The 16,631-nt window shown below is 40.7% G+C and overlaps 1 protein-coding gene across 4 annotated transcripts in view; it reads left to right on the forward strand.

Moving 5' to 3' along the window:
- The window catches only part of ADGRB3 (adhesion G protein-coupled receptor B3), an 894,978-nt gene that overhangs the window by 382,102 nt on the left and 496,245 nt on the right, over positions 1 to 16,631 (forward strand). For all 4 annotated transcript variants that reach the window (XM_070795670.1, XM_070795669.1, XM_070795668.1 and 1 more), the window contains one exon: positions 16,514 to 16,615. In XM_070795670.1, coding sequence (XP_070651771.1) covers positions 16,514 to 16,615 — 102 coding nt within the window. The remainder of the gene's footprint in view (positions 1 to 16,513; positions 16,616 to 16,631) is intronic.

Raw genomic sequence — 16,631 nt, forward strand, 5'->3', positions numbered from 1 at the left:
TAAATGGTGATTCCCTTCTTTCCCTAATGTATGAAGTTTCCTCTGTTTCTGTGTCATAGACTGTTTTCTGTATGTTTTTAAATTGTTTGCTGCAAAATGAGTAGGCATATTGAACAATAACATGGGTAGACATGTTTAAAATTACTAATAGTTTGGGGTATCATTTTTGTAACTATCTTTATGAAATATTGTTTACTGAGAGAACAAGTTGCCTTAGATTATTTAGTAGAAAATAGATACGTGAGAAAATACAAATATAAGACTGAAACTCAGAAACTTGTAAATTTCACTGTTAATCCTCCTGATGTGTGACCTTGGACACCTCGGTTTACCTGCCCCATTCTCACTGTGAAAGGAAATCCCTATGAGGAACTCACTTTAAAATGACAGCATCAGGTCTTAATTCATAGAGAAAACCTGGAAGTATTGCTACATTAGAGGATTTTACACATAAGCATAGCATACAGGAAAGGTCAGAAATTGACCATATTATCAATCACATATATCTGAAAGTTCATGTGGAACAGAGACTCTTTCCTATGAGTGTGTATATTTCATAAAACACTGTTAATACTCAAGACTCAATAAATAAGTGAAAATTAGGATTTTAGAATGATATCATTGGCAAAATTTTGTAAACATGACAGAAAAGCTAATAGCATGGAATTTTAAGATTTCATTGCTGTGTATAAAACTCTGAACTTAGAGATTCGAAGACCCAATTAGAGTTGATGTTGCCATTGTTAATTGTGGGCAAGCTCGCCAACTCTGGCTGTCTGGTCCTGCTGAGTGTGATGACTGCACCTGTTTGAGATTTCTTTTCAGACAACTATGGATTTCTGTCTCTTATCTAACATGACTACTTCAATTTAGAAAAAACTCAATGAATTCTAAGAGTTATCTGGGATCAAAACTTTCTTTTTCTCCATATTTAGAATTCTAAAGACTTTTCATGGTTCAGAGATAATAGCAACAGAAACTAGACTCTGAGGGCAACAATAAGTCAGTTGTGTTCTTTGTAGAGCTTTAAAAAATCTAAAATTAGTTTTGTTCATTCTTAAAGCCATATTAATCCTGAATGATAAGAAGTAACCAGCATGGAGGATTCTGTTGAGAAGGATATCTACACAAATTAGCACTGTGAAATTTCTCCTGTGCGTCATAAAAATTAAGAAGCATTAAACAAAGGCATTTATTTTGCCCTGGGAGAAATTTCACTGGAACAGTAAGCATAATTAAATAAGACCCTTTTTAATATTTGAAGTTATCTAAACTAGTCTGAGCATGCCAAGGTTCTTAACCAGTCCTTTAACACTGACTTTCATCTGCAAATACAGATAGAAGATGGTGCTGCTTGTAACCAGATTTATAAAGATTGCCACCTGCTGTTTGGAAAACATTTTACATACCTATTTACAAAAAAAGATATTACACCTTGTTTGCTAGGCTTATTTGCTGGCTTTCATGATTTCGGGGAGATTGAAAAATTATATAAAAATGTAAACACTTTTTAGATTATATAAATATATACTTTTGACATTAACCTTGATACTTTCATTTTTCTCTATTCAAAACTATGATTTAAATCATCTCCAAGTATGTAACTAACATTTTTTAATTAAAATGAATTATTGAGTTAGCTAAACAGTTCACAAATTAATGCTTGTACAGGGGTAAAAAGATAATCATATGGACCAAGCTTTTGAAAATATATCCTTATCTTTCACCTTCATACAAATCACACTGTCCATTAACATGGGACTATAATGTGACTAATTTCAACAATACTTCTGCCTCTGTATAGAAATTTTATCAAAATAAAAGTAGGTTTCTTTTATTATTTATCCTTTAACTTTTCCATGCACATCAATGTCATCTCCAGATTATTTTTTTCAAAAAGGCAGGGATAATAAATAACTTAGTTTTCCACAGTGGACTTTATTTATACGATATACTGGCTTTTCAACTCAGAGCAGTTGTTTCTGTATGGTCAGTATATATTCCTTTTATAATTAGGAGCCTAGGTTTTCTAATTTCTTCCACTAGATTGCTCCTAATTTGCACACTGGCAATATAAATTGAGAAAGCTTTCAAATTATCTTAACAGTTGCTAAGTCATTTTTTCTCGTTTTGTCAAAGCTGAAGGTTTCTCTTGAAATAATTTGATTTTTCTAGTGCTATTTATAGTATTGTTCATTCTTAATTTTATTCATCTTGCTGGAAACAAATTAGTATTTATTTTTATGCTTAACTTAATTTGGATACAAAACAAATTAATCAAGTTTGCCAAGAGACCCTCTGTTGTCAAGAAAGTAAAGTATAATATATGCACATCTCTGGGTAATTAATGAAAATAACGATTAATTATCTGGATTTAATCAAAAGTTCTTATGACATCTACTAAAAATGGAAAATATGAAATATTTTCCTAACAAGATTAGGATATTTCTTTCCTGGTAAATAGATAAACAAAAAGTATTAAAAAGAGCATCATCAATGTCCCTGTCTTCATAAGAAAGAGAACGAGAAAACTATTATTATTTTAAAAACTACTGCTAGTTAAGAAATAAAAGAGCTACAGGGGAGATAATTAAGTTGCCCAAATTTTAAATTGATCAAACTCACCAAATAATGATTTTACTGATCTCAGTCTCGTTATATACCCAAGCTTTTTGGCTTAAACTAGTGGAATAATTTTGTTATATTGCTACAATGTGAAAACGTACTATTTTTAGTCTTTTGTTTGGTTGTTTTTTTCTCCCCCAATTTTCCCCTGGATTCACCTGTGTTAGCCTAGGCTTCACAAGGCCTCTCTGCTCTGTTCCAGGGAAGGGCTTGCTCTACCCAGAGCCCAGTTCTAGGATCCATGAATCTTTAGTCAGTGGTTGCTAAATTGGAACTTGGAACCTGCCATTCACAGGCAGATGTTACACTTAATTTATATACAAAATGTTCTTCTTGGAGTCACCATTGCTTTGTCTACAAATGATGAGCAAAGCTTGCAGGTGGAATGTGCTGAGAAAATCTTTGTAATAGCAACTTAAACAGAGATGGAGCAGTTATTGTGATTCTGAACTCTAGATATTCAGAGCCACTTATTTGGTTTCTGACTAACTTTCTTTTAGTAGGAAGAAAATATCACCATACTTGCATTTTTTGAGTTTTTATTTTCTCTGAGTGCCTCTCTGAATTGTCCAGAGCTGTGCTCCTCAAACTTTAGTTGACAAATACCTTTTAAAATTGCATCAAGCATGATACAAGATGCTCGGGGCTGATGCACTAGGATGACCCAGAGGGATGGTATGGGGAGGGAGGTGGGAGGGGGTTTCAGGATGGGGAACACGTGTACACCTGTGGTGGATTCATGTCAATATATGGCAAACCAATACAATATTGTAAAGTAATTAGACTCCAATTAAAATAAATAAATTTATATTAAAACAAAAAAAGAAAAACAGAAATTCTTAAAAAAAAAATTGCATCAAAAAACACTTAGTAATAAACCTGACCTAGGAGGTGAAAAAATATGCTAAGAACTATAAAATATTAATAAAGGAAATTGCAGATGATTCAAAGAAATGGAAAGATATCCCATGCTCTTAGACTGGAAGAATTAATATTGTTAAATGACCATACTACCCAAAGCGCTCTATAGATTTAATGCATTCCTATCAAATTACCATGGCATTTTTTCACAGGACTAGAACAAATAATCCTAAAATGTATATGGGACTTTAAAAGACCCAGAATTGCCAAAGCAATCCTGAGTAAAAATTTAAAAACAGGTGGCATAACCCTCCTAGAATTCAGATAATACTACAAGTCCACAGTAATCAAAACAACATGATATAGACACAAAAACAGACATATGGATCAATGGAACAGAATAGAGAGCCTGGAAATAAACCCATACACCTATGGACAATTAGTATTCAACAAAGGAGGCAAGGGCTTAATTTCAAAAATGTTCAAACAGCTTATACAACTCAATAACAAAAAAATACAACCCAATCAGAAAATGAGCAGAAGACTTAAATAGATGTTTCTTCAAAGAAGACATACAGATGGCCAGCAGGCATATGACAAGATGCTCAACATCACTAATTATTAAAGAAATGCAAATCAAAGCTACAGTGAGATACCACCTTACACCAAAATGGCCATAGTTAAAAATACTATTACTAAAAATAACAAATGGTGGAGAGGGTGTGAAGAAGGGAGGACCCTTCCACATTGTTGGTGGGAATGTAAATTGGTGCACCCACTGTGGAAAACAGTACAGAGGTTCCTCAAAACAAATAAAAATAGAGCTACCACATGATCCAGCAATCCCACTCCTGTGCATATATCCAAACAAAGCTATAATTCAAAAAGATACATGCACCTCAAACTTTAGTGGACAGAATAATCACCCAGAGAGTTTGTTAAGATGGAGATTCATGGGCCGGTCCTGTCCCAAGGTTCTGATTCAGTAGGTCTGGTCTAGGCCTGGGAATCTGCATTTCTAACAAGCTCCCAGGTGTTGGTGGCAATGCTGCGGATGACCCAGTAGGCTGCACTGGCCTTGAGTATAAGTAAGTAAATACAAGTGACAAAACTAGCAAAGAATGGAAAATGGTTCTCACCCTCAGCCACACTGTTGCAAGTTGCAATATCCCCTTAATAAGATTGCAGGATTTTATTGTATTCACACTTCATAAGTAAGGAGGGATTATTTCTGAAATCTGCTCATAACAAAAATACAGGTAATGCATTTCACATTCCCTTACCCAACTCTTGTTTCAACCAAAATAAAAGAGAAACATAGGGCAATTAGCCAGCTGTTGTGGACAAGGAAGAATGGTTTATGCAGAGCACATGGTTGTACAGTCCTGGTGCAGGAAGAACTGGGGTGTCACCGGAACCCGTTTGAGGTGAATTGTGTGCCTCAAGGACACATATCCTCTGTAGCAGAGGTGCTTTTTCACTGCCTGTCTCCATGCTCAGAGCTACTCTGTGCACACACATACAGCTGTGTAATATCTGGATCAGGGAAGTATCAGGAAGGAGGATGGAGTCTGGCCTCATATCGACTTACATTCTCCTCCATTCCCAGGGGGAGGACTGGGGATTAATTAATCACTATCAATACAAATATTGTGTCCTTGTTAGAGACAAGTTTAACAAGTTAAAAAGTCAGACTTCTAAGTGGTATAGGCTGAAAGAGCTGTTTGATGGACTGAGGTCTACTACCTCCTCACAGAGCGATTTCTCTCAGCCTTATTTTCCCCATGATCACAGAGACGAAAATAACTGCAGCCACTTTGAAGGTTGTTATGAGAGTTATTTGAATTAAAAATATTTAATGCACTTGGAAGACTGCCTGATTCATAGGGGTGTGTAAATATTGCTGTTGTCACGGTGTATCAGCTTGAGACTGATAATAGTCATTCTCCATATAAGGAAGGCTCTTAAGAAACATATTTGATAAATACCCCTCTTCTTCCCTCATACCTTAGCAGCACCATGAAGTCTTCATATGTGTTGGTTCCGCTGCTGAATTAGAGCAGTGTGAGCACAAAGGCAGAATCGATCTCATTTACCTCTGCACCCCCAGGATAGGGGGTTCCTGAAACATTAGAGTTAGAGAGTTGGCAGCAAGTCAGATTTGAAATGTGGGGTCATGCATCATGCATATTTTTTCTTCTGTTTTCTGCATGCAGCTCTGCAGTGTAGAATCAATTTCTCTTTAATGCTGAAATTCTAGCATAAGTGGGGAAAACTAATTTTCCACATCAAATTGATTTAAGTCCTGTATAATTTTTGCTATTTTTAAGAGACAGAAAATCAGTTTGAATAGACAGATTAACAGCTAATCACTAGGTAATTGCTACCTTGTTTTAAGGGAGCATGCTAACTGTGTACTTGTGCCTTCAAGTACAGTTGTATCTTACAGATGGGTTTTTATATCTTTACACTAGTGAGAGTAAACAGTGGGATTTTTCAGCTGATAAAACGGAGTCGTGGTTCCATTTTGCTGAGGCATAAAAAAGCAAATGGTTCACATTGCTACACAATAATATGTTTTTTATTTTGAGCACAGAACCATGGCCTGAACTAATTATATATCTCATAATTTACAAAATGCACACAGGTAGCATTAAACAGAAAAAAAAAATAACACAAATCTCTATTTCCAGCTTTTCTTTCTCTCCTGCACTTTAGTTTAATGCACCAGCCAGCTTTTTGATGCCAGGATGTGCTTAGGTAACTCCACATCAAAACTATTTTCAGCATCTCTCCTAAGCCGCATCCTCCCTGTGTTCTGTAACTCAGGGCAGAGCACACCAGACATTCTTCCCGGAAACCCGAGTTCCATCTTTGCTCTCTCTCTTGTCCTCACCTCCCACATGAGCTGTGGAGCAGAGCCTGCCATCCTCCTAAGGGGGTTGGAATCCACCCACTTCCCTGGCCACTTCCTGTGATCCCCCAGCCCTACTTCCCTGGTTACCCCATTTCAATTGTCACAGGCGTGCCTGACTTCAGTGTCTCTCTCCCTCGACCCACTCTCCAAACTGCCTGGACGGCTTTCAAAACATGACAATACGTGTCCCTCCCCTTAAGTTCAAAGCCCTCTTTTAGCTCTTCATCTCACCCTGTCCCCCTCCTGCAGTAACCCCTCTCTGACCATCCCCAGTTCTCCTTGCCATCCTGAAAGGTTCCCCAAGATTTGGATGGGCCAGGCTCTTCCTTCCCCGCTGATCCTGCTGCACAGGGTTCCCGAGGACTTCCCCATCCTCACTGGCTGGCACTTCCTTGTCCTTCACACTTCCACTTGATCATCCTTCAGGAAGTCCTCCCCTGATGTGCTCCTAGAGCAGCCCAGACTCCCCAAATCATAGTGGGCGCCCAGCTGCATTGCAGTTTCTCGCTCTTCACTATCATGGAGTTGAGAAGCCCTGACTGTTCTTGTTTGGTTTTGTGTGTGTGCAGTATTTATCAAGGAGACTGGGGCATGATAGAGGCTCAAATATTTATAGAATGAATGAGTTCCATACCTGCCACTGAGGCGACCCCAGAAAGATTCTCACTCTTGGGAACTTCATCAACCTAAGATGGAAGAAAAATAAAATGTCATTTTACTGTCTACACTGTTCTGCTTTAGGTATGAGCCGCAATATAACTATTTTCTGAACTAATTTTTTTTTAAAGATTTAATCTTCAAAGATGTCAAATAACTTTTGATGAAATATTTAAAACAGCTGAGGGATTCGACATTCCTTCTAAAAAGCTGAGAATCCTGGACCAGTTTGCAACTTTGAATCTCTGATTCCCCTGGCATCTTCCTTTCTTATCACTTGTGTACTGAGTAGAAACTCAGTACAAAAAGCATGATGAATGCTAAGCTTCATGAATTTGCAGGGCAGAGAACAAAGTTTGTTGACTTCTCTGGGTTTATAAAGTTACTGTGATTTTTTTTTTTGTTTTTGAATTGGCTGAAGTACCCCCTTGTGATTGTCATAGGCAAATGGGAATTAGTACTTACTTGAGTGGTGTGGTTGGAAAAATAGCTTTTTAATCAGCTTTTTCTTTAACCAGTTAGACTATATGCAGATCATATCAGAGGATTCTGAATAGGGTCCCCGGGACTCTTACCAAGTCAGGCACAGCCATACAAGATCAATTTTTGTAATTATCCAGTACCATGGAAACCCATTTTGGCTAATTTTTAGGAAAAGTGTAGTAACTAACTGCTCACTCTTATTGGTTCTAAATGAAATTTATTATTTACTACTGACCTATTTCACACACACACATACACAGAGTCCTCAGTACTTTGCAAAATCATCTGTATTCTCTGTCATCTTAGGCACTGGAGTAATGGGAAAATAGACCTTTTGAGCATATTTGGTAGCTTTGGGTTAAAAATACCTGTGTGTGTGTAGTCGTGAAAGTGAAAGTCGATCAGTAGTTTCCGACTCTTTGTGACCCCATGGACTACAGAGTCCATGGAATTCTCCAGGCCAGAATACTGGAGTGGGTAGCCTTTCCCTTCTCCAGGGGATCGTCCCAACCCAGGGATCGAACCCAGATCTCCTGCTTTGCAGGCAGATTGTTTACCAGCTGAGCCACAAGAGAAGCCCAAGAATACTGGAGTGGGTAGCCTATCCCTACTCCAGCGGATCTTCCAGACCCAGGAATCAAACTGGGGTCCCCTGCATTGCAGGCGGATTCTTTACCAACTGAGCTACCAGGGAGTAGTTTTCCACTATCTTTTAGCAGACCTGTAAATGCTATGTGTCCTAAGGATGAAACAAAAATCCTTTTCCTCATGGTGCTCACATTCTACCAGGAGGAGGCAAAAAATAATATATAAAGCAGAAAATCATGCAGATGTATGTGGTTAGGAGTGTCTTGAAGAACACAAGGGCAGAGGAAGGACTGGATATGTAGGGCAGGCAGGCAGGCTGTCTCTGAGAAGACAGGTTACAGAGGAGCTTGAAGGCAGTGGAGAGGAGCCAGGAGGAGGTTTAGGGAAGGAAGCTGGGCGGTGTCCTGGGCAGAAAGAAGAGGTGCACAGGCTCTAGAGTGGGGTCCTCCTGAAGTGGAGAAGTCTCCAGGGGGCAGTGAGAGTGGAAGCGGAGGAGCTGAAGAAGGAGCAAGGCTGTAGAGCCTTGTAACTGATGCTCCTTAAATCGCTCAGTGTTGCACTTTTATGGAGAGAAGTTTCCCCCAAGTAATGTACCTTTTTAAAAAATTGAGCACTGATCCTAGCCCACCTTGATTTTGAACTTCATCAGTTCCAGGTGTGAGCTGGGTAACTGTTTCACCCTGTTGGCCCACTCTTGCCATCTAGTGGGGAAAGTGAAAGTCTTCAGGCAAGAATACTGGAGTGGGTAGCCTTTCCCTTCTCCAGGGGATCTTCCCAACCGAGGGATCGAACCCAGGTCTCTCACTTTGCAGGCAGATTCTTTACCATCTGAGCTATCGGTGGGTACTTGTAATTGCCAGATTTTCTTACTCCCAAGGTGGACTGGGGCAGGACGCTCTTGGGAATAACAATGGATGTGAGAAACTTTCAGAAACCTTACCTGGAAATGAAGAAATCAGGGTGCAGATGGCTCTATCATTGACTTATGTCAAGACTGAATCAGGAAAGAAAACTGAAAGCTATAGCATCAAGTTTCATGAAATGTATTTCAAATTTCATCAATGGAACAGATGAAAATTTGGGTTTGAAAATAGTAAAAAGGTATAAGTGAAGTGAAAGATTACAAAGGAAGAGTTAATTAGGTGATGTTGAGCAGAAGCTGGGTATATAGATAAGCAAAAAGAATAGTCAAACGTCATGATAATGTTAGATTGATCACTGCTATAGCTTTCTTAAAATAGATGCATTCTGTGCATTTTAACACATAATTTTCCTTTTCATGTTCTATAGTAGTTTGGGTTGACATTTACAGAAACACAATTATCATCTGTTACTGTATTGTCCAGGATGGTAGATATTAAAATTTTAACTTACATTAATAAAAATTAGATATATTTAAAACTCAGTTCTCAGTCTTACTTGCCAAACTCCAAGTGCTCAGTGGCCACATTGACTAGAAGCCACCATACTGGACAGTGAAATTCTCCTTTATCATTGCGGAAAGTTCTACTGTATGACACTAGTCTTATATTGTTTCCTCAGTAAAACTGATTTACTCAACAAACATATTTTGAATCTTTACTACATGCTAGACATCATAACAGTTCATTACAGCAGGTGAAAGATAAATAAAACATAATTAGTCTCCTGAAAGGCAAAATTTTGGAGTTGAGAAGGTTTACAAATGTAACCAGATGCTTTCCGTCCATTGTGAGAAGAGCTATAATACTTGCACATCCAGTGATTGAGGTACTGAGGAGGCTTCCCAGAGGATCCACAGTTTAAGATGTGTTTTAAAGATAAACAGGAATATTAACAAAAATCAAGGAGGGACGTGAGTATTTTAAGTGGAGGATATAGCTTCTGCAAAGTCAAGGAAATGTGAATTTGTATGGAGTATCTGGAGGATTACGATTCTATGTGGCTGGCTGGTTCATGGGAGAATAAATATGAATTGCAATTGGAGAATGGGTTAGGGCTTGCTGGAAGGGCCTTTTCTGTCACAGCCAGAACAGTTATTTTTATCCTGTCAGATGACTGGAAAACCATGGAAAATTTCATGCAGCACGTTATGGGATTACTCTCTATTTTAGAGATTACTTTATTGATGTGGTATAAAAATTGGATTGAACATTCATGTCAATGTATGGCAAAAACTACTACAATAGTATAAAGTAAATAGCCTCCAATTAAAATGAATTTTAAAAAAAAGAAAAAAAATTGCATTGAAGAGGAAAGATGCTAAAGAATAGAAGCACTTTATATCCTGCATCTTACATGTAATAAATACATCTATATTTGGAATAAAAAATAAATTCATCTCTCTGAGCATGTTTTCCCATTTGATCAATGCAGCTAATAGTCTCTATCCTATAAAGTTGTTGAGGAAATTAAATGAGTCCATTCATGTAAGACGGTTAGTAAGGGCTCAATAATGTTACTGTTATTAATAGTTTGAAATTGTCTAAGGAAAGCTTTTAACATAAGGAAAATGTAAGGGGTCGATTATTCTGCAAAAATGCAGTGAATGAGACAGGGAGAAAGAATGGTACAAATGCTTGAGAGAAAAGAGCCTTCTAACATCTTAAAGAAAGTGTTTCCAGGTAGGAGGGAGATGTCAAAGGAACAAGTGCCATGCATAAGGTTCTGAGAGTGATGACCAAGGTGAGTGTGTTGGGTTTGGCTGTTAGGAGATCATTGGTGGGTGAGGACAGGGCATTTATGAATATGGGGCTGGTGAAGGTTGGATCAACGGCTAAACCACCCAAACAAAGATTCCATGACTCAGAGACAGATGCCTGCGGGTTTTAATGAGAATCTAGATTATATATATATGTTATACACACACATATAAACTCAATATGAGGGAGATTATTAAGGTAGCAGAGAAGATGTGCATGAGTCTGAGTTCCAGAATCAGTCCTGCTGATACCTCTACCAGTCCCATCACTTAGACAAGCCTCTTCTTTGGGGGCCTTGGTGCCCCAACCATAAAGAACAAGGAGATAGATTAGGTGCTCTTCAGTGTAACTCTCAGTTCTAAATGCCCACATTTAAACCACTCATCTCAGTGAATTATTATTTCAAGAAAGTATTATTTCAAGATGACAAATAAAGTGCATTCTTAATCTACTAACAACTCTAATAGGTCCTAACGATCTCCTAAACTCCGAAGTAGAATTAGTATCTAGATTCAGTTCAGTTCAGTCACTCAGTCGTGTCTGACTGTCTGCGACCCCATGAACCGCAGCATGCCAGACCTCCCTGTCCATCACCAACTCCCAGAGTCCACCCAAACCCATGTCCATCGAGTCAGTGATGCCATCCAACCATCTTATCCTCTGCCGGCCCCTTCTCCTCCTACTCTCAATCTTTCCCAGCACCAAGGTCTTTTCAAATGAGTCAGCTGTTCACATTAGGTGGCCAAAGTATTGGAGTTTCAGCGTCAACATCAGTCCCACCAATGAACACCCAGGACTGATCTCCCTTAGGATGGACTGGTTGGATCTCCTTGCAGTTCAAGGGACTCTCAAGAGTCTTCTCCAACACCACGGTTCAAAACATCAATTCTTCAGTGCTGTTTTCTTTGCAGTCCAACTCGCACATCTATACATGACCACTGGAAAAACCATAGCCTTGACTAGATGGACCTTTGTTGACAAAGTAATGTCTCTGCTTTTTAATATGCTGTCTAGGTTGGTCATAACTTTCCTTCCAGAGAGTAAGCGTTTTTTAATTTCATGGCTGCAGTCACCATCTGCAGTGATTTTGGAGCCCAAAAAAATAAAGTCAGCCACTCTTTCCCCATCTGTTTGCCATGAAGTGATGGGACCAGATGCCATGGATGGTCTTAGTTTCTGAATGTTGAGCTTTAAGCCAAATTTTTCACTCTCCACTTTGACTTTCATCAAGAGGCTTTTGAGTTCCTCTTCACTTTCTGCCATAAGGGTGGTGTCATCTGCATATCTGAGGTTATTGATATTTCTCCCAGCAATCTTGATTCCAGCTTGTGCTTCCTCCAGTCCAGCATTTCTCATGATGTACTCTGCATATAAGTTAAATAAGCAGGGTGATAATATACAGCCTTGACGAACTCCTTTTCCTGTTTGGAACCAGTCTGTTGTTCCATGTCCAGTTCTAACCGTTACTTCCTGACCTGCATACAGTTTTCTCAATAGTTTATTGTGAATGACTTATATAGTATATTGTCCCCAGAACAAGAAATTTCTCACAGGTATCGCACTCATATATAGGCATTCATGTATTCATTCAACATTGGACGCCATCTCTGTGCCAGACACACCTTTATGTGTAAGATAGAAAGGACCTAACATCCCAGGCAAGTTGTGAGGATAAATATATGAACATATAAATGTCAGTGCTGTGTGGGAGCAGAACAGTAGGTGTGTCTGGAAAAGTGGCAATTGCTCTTTCTAGGAGTAAGGTGTCAGGTTTAGTACAACATATGCTTTTTTTCTTTCACAGATTCTATCATTTCTAGTATGCATCTGTTATTCTTGAAATTCCCTTTATCTTTCTTGGCTTAGTAATCAAATTGAGCTTTTGAAGGAAAAGAAAATAATTCATTTATTTTTATATGATGTAGTGTGATTGCCATTATTGCTCTTATATGAAGAAAAACAAAGTTATATGTTTTGTCCTTTATGTTTATTTACTGTTGACACCTACAGTTAATAATTCTGATATGACTTTCAGTTTATTAGAAATCATTTTATTTTGTAACATCCCAGAACTTTATGAATAATGATGAATATTGGAAAGACTATTTATACATCTGAATATGATATAATGTTCAGTTTTTAGGTGTATTGCGGATACTCTTCATGACAGTAATTGTCCCGCTGTTCACACCGTTCACTGAACTCACAGTAGGCAAGGCGCGAGCTAAGAGGCTGGAAGAAAATGCGAGGAACTGTAGGAACTGCAGACACATTTATTCTCTCCCAGCTGGAATAGCAGCCTTAGCAACAGACATAACATAATACAACATAACCACACAGAACCCTTCCGGGCTTTTCTAGGTGAAGCATATACAGGTGAACATAAAGTAGCTCGTGACCAAGTGGTAACTCGTGATGCACATGCGCAGTGCTTTAAGCGAGCTCAGCTGTAGCCTAAACCTCCTGACGCACATGCGCACTGCTATAAAGGCTCTCAGCGGTTATAAATGGATCTCATTATAAAACATGGGGCAAAAGAGCCTGACCACACCATCTTGGCTTATTTGCCCTCTCCCCACAGTCCACCTCTTTAAGCTCCCTCACCTTACATTCTACATGCAGTCCATCTTCTGTGATATTCCCTTGGTGAGTGACACTGACCCTTGGATTTACCTCTTGGAGCAGCATTAGCTACAACAACAAACAGTTACATCCCCAATACATAGCAAAACCCAATGCCAGGTATCGCCTGGAACTCATGTTGTAGTCCTTGCCCTCATGGGGCTAGAAAACCACCTACCATATGTGGAGTGCCTTTATCTTGCCTGGCCAAGTCCAGTCCACCATCTGTCCTTGTGAAATTGCAGGAACGCCTCCAAAGGGGCAACTCTACCCCATGGGTTTTTTTTATTAAGGACTCAGAAAACCCCACAGGCGCCAGGCCTACCCCTTCGAGGAGGGCATTCACAGCTCACCCACAAGATTCCAAATGCTTTCACAGTGTTGTAAATCTGCAAGAGTGTCAGAGGTTAGTAGCACATCATGGACACAGCCTTTATACACTGTTGTGGGGAGAGACTTCCCAGCCTCTTAGCTCACGCCTTGCTTTCAGCAGTGTGAACAGAGCGACAGTTGGCGGCCCCAACAGGATTAGCGATAGAGCTGTTCTACTGAATCTACAGCATGGAACACACAGCCTAAATTTACATTATACACCATAGGACACAGCCCTTAAGGTATGCCTCGGCACAAATCAGCCCACGTTGGCATCTGCATACCTGATGGAAGCCCTGCTAGCTCAGGCCCACTTCAGGGTCTTCACACTTGCAAAATGGCGTCTGGCACGCCATCCCTCTATTGCTCCCAACCTAGCCACTATGGAGGTCACCTCGTAGATGGGACCCCCCCACACACAGGGTGCAGGAACAGCAGTCAGGGATCCAGAAGTGGTCAGCGGGCACTGTTCAAAATGGCGTCTGGCATGCCATCCCTCTTCTCCCAAGCTAGCCACCATAGAGTTCACCTCGTAGATGGGGCGCCCCACACAGGCTGCGGGAATAGCAGTCAGGGATCCAGAAGAGGTCAATGGGCACTGTTCAAATGGCGTCTGGAGTGCCGCCAGTAAAACGCTCATCATCTGGACCTCAGGCATCTGGGTTACATATCCACTGCCTCATGCCCAGGTTTCTCACCACTTGGGTCAACACGGCATAGTTACACCGTTTACTTCCGGTATGCTGGGGCTCTCCCACGTTCACCCACAAGGTGCAGATGGCAGTGTTAATCCATTCCATGAGGGTGTGCACTAGGTTAGGTGCCCCCTGCGTGAGCCGCGAGCCGCCTAGCATTCTGCTGTCTCGACGAGGGGTGAATGGTGATAGATGCCAGCCATTCTGCCCCATCCCCAGAACACAGGATACTGTCCACCTGTGTCCCAACGTCTCAAGAGCCATACTGCCAAGGGTTCCCCTCGCCTTTGCCGAAATGGTGTACCAAGTTGACCAACTCCGCCTGAGTATATGGTCAGTATGTTGTGAACTCAGTCACATCTGGGGCCCCTTGAGGATGCCCACCCCGGGCCATAGGCTGCTCATGTTTCACCTTCTGCTGCACAACAGGCCTTGTTGCCAAGTGGGATCCATGGTCTCATAGCATTAATTATCACCATCACTTACCGCCTTGCTGTTAGAGATGCTGGGTTCTTCAGGGCCACCAGGTTCTTGCTCTAACGCCAATATATGTTGCTCTAGTTCTTCCAAGTGACTGCACATTGCACACCGATGCAGCCTCATGGGGAGTACTATCCATATTCACCTGCAGGGTAGTCAAGAAAATGTGTCCCACGGTGCCAGCAGCAGCCTTTGCTGCCTTGTTCACCTTTTCAGTGCTATCCGGTGAACTGTCCACTGCCTCCCAGTCTTCTACTGGAACCCATGCCGAAAGGATCGTGGCCACATGGTAGACATGCTAAGTGGGGGCTGCTGGCTCCCTCCAGCCAGTGGAGTCTCCAGCTCTTCTACCTGCTGGATATCCTGCCGCCTCTTCTGTGGAGCCTCAGGCTCCTCTTCCAGCTGGGTTTCCTGTTGACTACATCAATTGTATTGTTGATCCTGTTCATGACATCATCTCACTGTTCACACTGTTCACTGAACCCATGGTAGGCAAGACGTGAGCTAAGAGGCTGGAAGAAAATGCGAGGATCCATAGGAACTGCAGACACGTTTATTCTCTCCTGACTGACACGACAGCCACAGCAGCAGACATACATAACACAGCATAACCACACACAACCCTTCTGGGCTTTTCCAGGTGAAGCATATACAGGCAAACCTCACAAAGTAGCCCGTGACTGAGCGGGTAACTCGTGACGTGCATGGGCAGTGCTATAAAGGAGCTCAACTGTTACATAGTCATTATTTACAAAACGTGGAGTGAGAGAGCCTGAGCACGCCATCTTGGTTAGTTTGCTCTCTTCCCTACAATCAGATCAGATCAGATCAGATCAGTCGCTCAGTCGTGTCTGACTCTTTGCGACCCCATGAATCCCAGGACGCCAGGCCTCCCTGTCCATCACCAACTCCCGGAGTTCACTCAGACTCATGTCCATCAAGTCAGTGATCCCACCCAGCCATCTCATCCTCTGTCGTCCCCTTCTCCTCCTGCCCCCAATCCTTCCCAGCATCAGAGTCTTTTCCAATGAGTCAACTCTTTGCATGAGGTGGCCAAAGTACTGGAGTTTCAGCTTTACTATCATTCCTTCCAAAGAAATCCCAGGGCTGATCTCCTTTAGAATGGACTGGTTGGATCTCCTTGCAGTCTAAGGGACTCTCAAGAGTCTTCTCCAACACCACAGTTCAAAAGCATCAATTCTTCAGCGCTCAGCCTTCTTCACAGTCCAACTCTCACATCCATACATGACCACAGGAAAAACCATAGCCTTGACTAGTCAAATGACTTTTTTTTTTTTTTTTAAGCCTAAGCTTTCTTTGGAAAGTGCTTTTTTCCTGTGAGGATTTTGTAGGGAATGAAATGAAGGCTAGTGGTGTTTTGTTTCTGAAGACATCTCTAACATTTCAATAAACACCACACTTAAATTAAGAGAGCTCTCTTCAGTCAGAGAGCTGCATTTCAGGATTGTTTATTGCCAGCATTTAAAAAATAAACACCACGGGTGTTAAAGTCCCTTTGTTTTAAATTGCAGCACCTTATGAAATATGCCCAGAGGATTATCTGATGTCGATGGTGTGGAAGAGGACTCCGGCAGGCGACTTTGCCTTCAATCAGTGCCCAATGAATGCCACAGGTAATATAGGATGACC

This window comes from Bos indicus, chromosome 9 (genome assembly GCF_029378745.1).
Source record: "Bos indicus isolate NIAB-ARS_2022 breed Sahiwal x Tharparkar chromosome 9, NIAB-ARS_B.indTharparkar_mat_pri_1.0, whole genome shotgun sequence".
Lineage (NCBI taxonomy): Eukaryota > Metazoa > Chordata > Mammalia > Artiodactyla > Bovidae > Bos > Bos indicus.